Source organism: Macrobrachium nipponense, chromosome 18 (assembly GCF_015104395.2).
Source record: "Macrobrachium nipponense isolate FS-2020 chromosome 18, ASM1510439v2, whole genome shotgun sequence".
Classification (NCBI taxonomy): domain Eukaryota; kingdom Metazoa; phylum Arthropoda; class Malacostraca; order Decapoda; family Palaemonidae; genus Macrobrachium; species Macrobrachium nipponense.
Genome location: NC_087211.1, coordinates 59,924,527 through 59,931,796, shown reverse-complemented (window position 1 = coordinate 59,931,796; position 7,270 = coordinate 59,924,527). Strand labels below are relative to the sequence as shown.

Genomic DNA, 7,270 nt, shown 5'->3' with positions numbered 1-7,270 from the left:
ATATATTCATAGTGACTTATTGGATTGAAACATATTTAACCGTTTTTATGTTCGTGACTACAGAAATTAAGTTCGTACTGATACAAAAGGGTATGTCTCAAATTCATTTAAAGTGGTCAAGATGATACAGTTTACCTTATTTTCCTTTAAAATAAGGATATATTTTTTATTATGCTCAATTCCTTTCTGATATAAGAATATATATATCGAATTATTTCCTGCAAGGTACTTAGACATTTTACATATAAAATAAGATTTGTTATAAATTCTAAGTTACGCAAACGAAAATTATCTATTGTAGCCAAAATAAATAATAAAAAACATAAAAATAAATGTTCTGTGATTTATTGTCGTAAAATGTCTCGGTTCACTATAACGTCCAAGTATTCATACACACATACATCTCTCTCTCTCTCTCTCTCTCTCTCTCTCTCTCTCTCTCCCTCTCTCTCTCTCTCTTTAGGCGTGTTCCTTTTAGAGACCGACTTCTCCTTTGTCATATTTGCCATAGTAAAAATGCTAATGCAATTCTTACAAAAGGAAAAAATATTTTCGGTATGCTTTTAGGAATACATCTCTCTCTCTCTCTCTCTCTCTCTCTCTCTCTTATCTCTCTCTCTCTCTCTCTCTCTCTCTCAGCGACTGCAAAGATGGCCAGCCCATGTGAGAGTAAAAGAACTTCACCTCAGTGGTTTGGTTAAACTCTTCAATTACAAAAATGTCAACAACAAACAAAAAATAGAACATTTAATATTTCGCCTCCAACTTCAGTGTCAGTTGACTCAGTTTCATTCGACATTTATCACTCCATTTTCTTTCATCACGTTTTCATAATGTTCATATTATTCTAGCACAAATTAAGGCAATTTTTATCTAAAGATGAATAACTGGAAATGCTGCTTAGATATATCCTAATAGAAATGATTTTACTGGGCATAGTCGCAACATAGCAGTCGTGGTCAAACCAACATAGAATTAATTGTCTATTGGCACTTGATCCTACTCTGAAATTTCGATTGAGAGCAACATTACTAAAAGTCACAGGAATGGCAAGGACTCAAGCGAAACTATTTTACAGGAACTGGAAATTTACGAATATTCTTTAATTCATATTCTCTAATAAAATCTCTTCGTCAGCTTTCCGTATGGAAATGGCTGAAGCAAACTCTTCCAGAAACAAAAGGGTAAAAGGTCAAGCAGTCAAAAAGACGGGAGTACTCAAGCACTCGGTAATGGCGAAATAACATTTTGTCACCAACACTCAACAGTTCTGACCCAGATATTAAAGGCAATAATATGTTGACATTCGACGTGTGGGCATCCGAGGGAAATTCCTCGGAATTGGAAGGTCAGATTAAAAAAAGCGCAAAAACAATTTCAGATTATTATAAACGATCGCAAAGTCTGCCGAAATACCGGCAAAACTTTATGTGACGTTGGAAACAACATGTAGAATATTTAAAGACTCTAATAAACGAATTAGCTTTGATTTCTTATTACTATTGGACTAAATTATCGTTCAAGAAAAGCTTATAGTACATGTTTCCTTGTTTTGAAACGCTTATAAATGCGAATAACATTTACATAAACTATTCACATAAACTATTTCTGCAATGGAAGTGTAGCTGAAAATAGGTGACGTTTAATGCGAATGTATCTGGTTCCCTGACCAAATCAAGCGATTGTCATATATGTATATATATATATATATATATATATATATATATATATATATATATATATTATAATATATATATATATATGTGTAATGTTTGTATATATATTATGTATACTAGCTGACCGGCCCGGAGCACTGACCTGGGATAACTTTGAATGATAACTGATAAACTTGCTCTCTCTCTCTCTTCTCTCTCTCCTCTCTCTCTCTTCGTCTTTTCTCTTCTTCTTCTTCTTCTTTTCTTCTTCTTCTTCTTCTTTTCTTCAAAACCGAAACCCCCTCTTCTCTGCCTCTGTCTCTGTCTCTCTCTAACCCTCCCTGTCTTTTTTCCTTTTTCTTTCTCCTAGCACCTCATCTACTCTCTCTCAATTCCTCTCCCTCTCATTCTCTTTGTCAACCCTCTTCTCAAACTCCACCCTTAATATTATGCCTGGAACGTGTCAGAACCTTACATCTCATTATTGAGAATTGTTGTGTACATGTGATGCAATTGCATTCATTCTGAGCTGAATATATCATAAATTAATTTTTTTCTATTTTAGAAAGGTTATTTTGAAACGATATTAAGTTCATTTAATAGTATATTATGTAAAGAAAGACCTCGCATTACAGCGCTTTCCTCTTGACTGCAGTGTACACTTTATGAGGCTTTATTCTGGATTTGATATGATAGGTTTCTGAATTGCAATATGAATACTTGGCCCATTCTTTGAATATTATATAGATATTGATTTATCATCGTGCCTTATTTTAGGTATTCATTGTAACGGAATTTGTTAATGGATATATGCGTTTGTATGAAAAGTAAGGTCTTCTCTAGACATAGGGAAAGTGTCCAGTTCTGTCGAATTCTAGCATATTCGTCAATGCTTTATTTTCCTTTTTCCCGGCATTAACGAGGCAGAATGTCGTTCAAAGTCGTTTATCACGTTAATGAAGGTAATAATCCTTTCAACTCGACGAGAGAGAGAGAGGAGAGAGAGCGAGAGAGAGAGTGGAGGAGAGAGAGATAGTAGCAGCGGCGTCAAAAATGAGAATTTCTATGGATGTTTTGTCGTGGTATTCAATAAGAAACGAAAGGTGGGAGGGCCAATGCATAAAATCAATAATCCGAATTACTTTGGAACTTTTGAAAAGATATTGCCTCTGTAATTAAATCAGCCACACATCTTTTCCTCCTCTTGAGAGTTCAGTTTGTACTGATATTTGTAAAAGAATTCTATTAAAATATCCTCAAAGAATCAGATACGGAAAAACAGCTGTATATCAGAATAACGTATTTAGCAGATTTGTAGTTTTAACATGTCCATGAAACAGAAGAGCACTGCATTTCGATATACAGGAAATTGGGAAAATTCCGAGACTCGAATTGAAGTGATAAAAAGTAGGAAGTGAATCCAGCTCATTCAACCTTATCTTTGACATTTCTTCTTAAAAGAATAAATAATGTCGAAATATTTTCGACGTTGTTATGGCAATATCTTAGAAACTCTTGAGAAAAAGTGTCACAGCGCCCTCACAACAAGTATGCACGTAAGACGATTTTACGTAGCTAATGTTTTATTCCTCGGAAAGTTTCATCAAGGAATTAAAATGCATCGTTTAGTGCAAATGAGCGTGCTTTAAAAGAAGCCATGCATATAACTTGACATTTCATTTCACAGAAGAAAAAATGAATTTGGCAAACATCTAATGGTTATGGGAAAGAACGCCAGCGAATTCATGGCGTTTCATGAAAATAAACATGACTGAGAAACGTTCTTGGCAGCGTCGTCGAGAAAATTGTAAATAACTGAAAATGTAACAAAGAATAGCGCTGCGTCCTTCTATACTATATCACATCCAACAGGCCAACACTTGTTTTCTTTATTGAAAAATCAATTTACGGATCAAAAAATCCATTTCAATTGAGTGTGACGTTTGGCACGTTTCCCTCATTCCGTCTGTCGGAAATGCCCATACAGAGATTATTCATATTCTCTCACTGAATTAACATTTATTTAGTTTGAGAGAACCATACATTCTCTTTGAAATTAACGTTTACAACAACAAAACGGTATCTTATATTTACAAATCCTTATACTAATTTCAAGACATTTCATGATTAATTTTCATCTCCTTATTTTCCATGTAACTGAAAACACCACGACAACATACCTACATACATACATACATACATACCTACAACATACATACCGTTACATACATACATACATAAGTAATTTTATTCGAAGCCTTCGTCAAAAATGCCCCCAACAATTTCATTAGGAAAAAGCGGCCGCCCATTGCAGAAGACGAAAGCGAAAATTTTGGACGAACCGTCATGGACAGAGAGAGTAATGATTTGATAAATGGATCACATATCAAAGATATCAGCTTGATGATGTATCATTACGTCATCATAAATAACGAGGATGTATCTGGTTTCTGTCCAAAAGAGATAAATGACCGAGGATTCGAAAATGGGAGAAAGGTTTGGAACTGTTTTGGTCTAAGGGAGACAGACGATGCGAAATAACAAGGTGAAATGAGTCATAAATTTTTACGTTAAATGTTTTCTTAATTAAATTTTTTCTTCCGTAAATCAGGAAACATTTTGTTAAAAAATTATTACCGGCAGAGATGGAAATTTTCTGATAATAATTACGAGATATTTTTCTTGAAAACTTGTAAAACACGAGTTTTGTATCAGAGGAATCTAACAAACTATTTATACTGCTATATTTTCCTTCTTCAAGATAAGAGCACATGTAATTAGGAGCAAAAGACAGACGCCTGAAAACAAACGACGTATGTAGGCTTTGAAAATTCATATACAATAGAATTATCGTGATCATACACAAAAACGCGACGTACTTTTTCTCCCGTGAATGAAAGGTAATATCGTCAGGAATATTACATTGAATCATTGTGATTAAATAAGAATTAAAAATAAATAGTTTACGTCTTGTTTCGCAGTTTTGCTTTTTATTTCTCGTTTTTGCTATCATTAGGTTCTCCCTAAATTGCTTCCATCCACTGATGTCCAAAATTTGCACAAAATCTGGACTAATGATGAAAAGAAAGATTTCCTTCTTGTAACAGTCAGTTTTTCCTCTCTCCCTCTTACAATTTCTTCTTCCCACGAGACATTTCAAACTGTTTCGAAAAATTAAACTGATCATTATTTTCAAGAAGGCTACAAATGTTGACGATATACAAGCGTTTAGTATTCTTAATATTCTTCATTATTTTTCTTCATCCTTTCCTCATTTTCTCATTATCATTCTCTCTACATCCTCCCCATCCCTACACCTCTTCTTACCCCTTCCCTCATTCTCTTGCCTTATCCTCCCCGGCTCTACGTCTAACCATTTTACCCCAGACCCCATAAGAGCTGCCTTCAAGCATGGCTGGGCACCCAATGGCCTCATTGGTCTCCCTGGGATTTTGCAAATGGCGGGAGATCTCAAACCAAAAGCAGAAACCCATACTGGGGGTTCTGCTCAAATATGAAATGCCAAATATGCTTTAAGCAGTCATGGCAAGTTACAGTGTAATAACTATGGCTGTCAGGCATCTACTTGAAATTTGTTTTGGTATGTATTGTCAGATGAAATCTTGATGAGGGAAATGTAGCTAATCAGCAAACGCTAGAAATATATTTATCAAAATGAGCTTCATATCGCAGTTACCATTGGAACCCAGTGCCATATGTTTGTCTTCAATGGTTTAGAAAAAAGCCACTGTGAAAGCGCAAAGTTTCAGCAAATATATATAACAGGAGCTTTCGACCGTCACTAAGGTCCTATTCAACTGAAGTGTCATCTACTGCCGAAGGAGCAGTTTCCTCTAAAAGGGCTAACTATCTCTCTACACTACACATCAGCTGCCAGTCATTAAGCGATCTGCGAAAATAGTTATCAGAGGTGAAGGCCTCGTTTCCACGAAGTGTCCAACTATCTGATGATGCCCGTCTGCTAATCTTCATTGATGTTTCTTTTATAATATCTACAAAGATCTCTTCGCTCAAAACAACTAATAGCTGACTGAAGGCCAAAAGTAAAAACATATAAATTGCAACTTTTTTTTTTTTTTTTTTTTTTTTTTTTTTTTTACGCGAAGATATTCAGGATACATGCATTATTATTAATTACAAATAAAGTTAAGAGCAACCATAAGATCTGTTCAGATAAACAGATTTATCTATTTTGCTTAGATTTGTAAAATGCGCAGCTAATGAAATAAAATATCAACGACCTGAATGAAATGCATGAGAATGGAACCGTCACAAACCTCTAAAAAGCGCATCCAATTAACACCATTTCAATTTAATTTCCAATTATATTCACTTTATTTACGGGAAATTTTTGCCTTAACAGTGGAGCTGAATCACGTCATTTCGAATACCTGTTTGTCAGAAAATGGCTTCTGATTTAATTTCATTTATTCAACTATGTATTTATCCATTTATTCATTTATTTAGTCACTTACTTCTCAGACTTTATAGCTCCCTATTACCACTTGCAGTTGATTCCAATGGTTAACTCTAAACTCTCAGCGACAGAAATTGAAGCCATTAATCGAAATACCTTAGCGATAAAACTTTTTTTTCTGTTCTGGAGAAAAAGAGGTCATTTACGTTCGTGTACAGTATCTTCAGTATTGCAACGGGGAAGATAGTAGTCTTTCAATAACAAAATTGTTATCATGAAATATTTGCTTAGTTTTTGCCAATCTTTTCATCGGTAATGACCCAACCTTAGAAGAGTAGCCAGGGTTTTGTGTGGTTCATCAATATTATGACGGCTGCTTTATTTCGCTTTCGATCTACGACCGCAAAAGACGGAATGTATTCTTAGTTGCTTGAGATAGAGACAGTTACTCATCGCTTATGTACCTAAGATTACTTTTAAAGATTACTTTTACTTTCCTTTAATGCCTGGATGATTTGTTTGCTCTTTATGACGTCAGTAAAGCATCGTGTAAATCCCACGTCCATGTTAAAGACGTAGCAATTATCTTACTTATTATAAATTTAAATTACCTTAATACTATCTAATCAAATATTGTCGTTATTCCTCTTTTAATCTACCTTCAATAACAATTTATAATTACAACTTTAAAAATCTATAAATATAGAGTAAAAAATAACCGTGAGCAAATAGAACTTTCAACTTCCACACTTTTCGAAAAACATGGAGGACCATTGTCACGGCCACAACAAGCCTCCATTTCCCAATACCTAATTAAACGGAAAACCCTTTCAGAGGAAGGAATCAAGTTGAAGCACCACAGCGAATCATTGAAGTGAATCTGTTCAGGAATATGCCGGACTATAGTAGACTTTGCCTGGAGCAATGGCAGAGGAATTCAAAATTTGAATCGGAAAAATGTTCATAAGATTTGAGACCCAAAAGTATTCATTTGGTTAAATAGGAAACTAACCTCTTCAAAAATTATGACAGAATTTCCATTGTACCTTACATTCAATTTGCCACATTATCATTTTGTTGTCCCGTATTTTCTTATTTAACAGTATATGTTATTTAAAAGTGAATATTTTTGTCTGTAGAATAATCCGCACACCCGCTGAAAAAAAAACACCCAAAA

At 34.5% G+C, this 7,270-nt stretch overlaps 1 protein-coding gene across 1 annotated transcript in view; it reads right to left on the bottom strand.

Annotated features, from left to right (window-relative positions):
- Positions 1-7,270, bottom strand: part of LOC135196605 (protein artichoke-like) — a 23,027-nt gene that overhangs the window by 14,719 nt on the left and 1,038 nt on the right. The window contains 1 exon segment of the mRNA XM_064223446.1: positions 4,983-5,159. Coding sequence (XP_064079516.1) covers positions 4,983-5,159 — 177 coding nt within the window.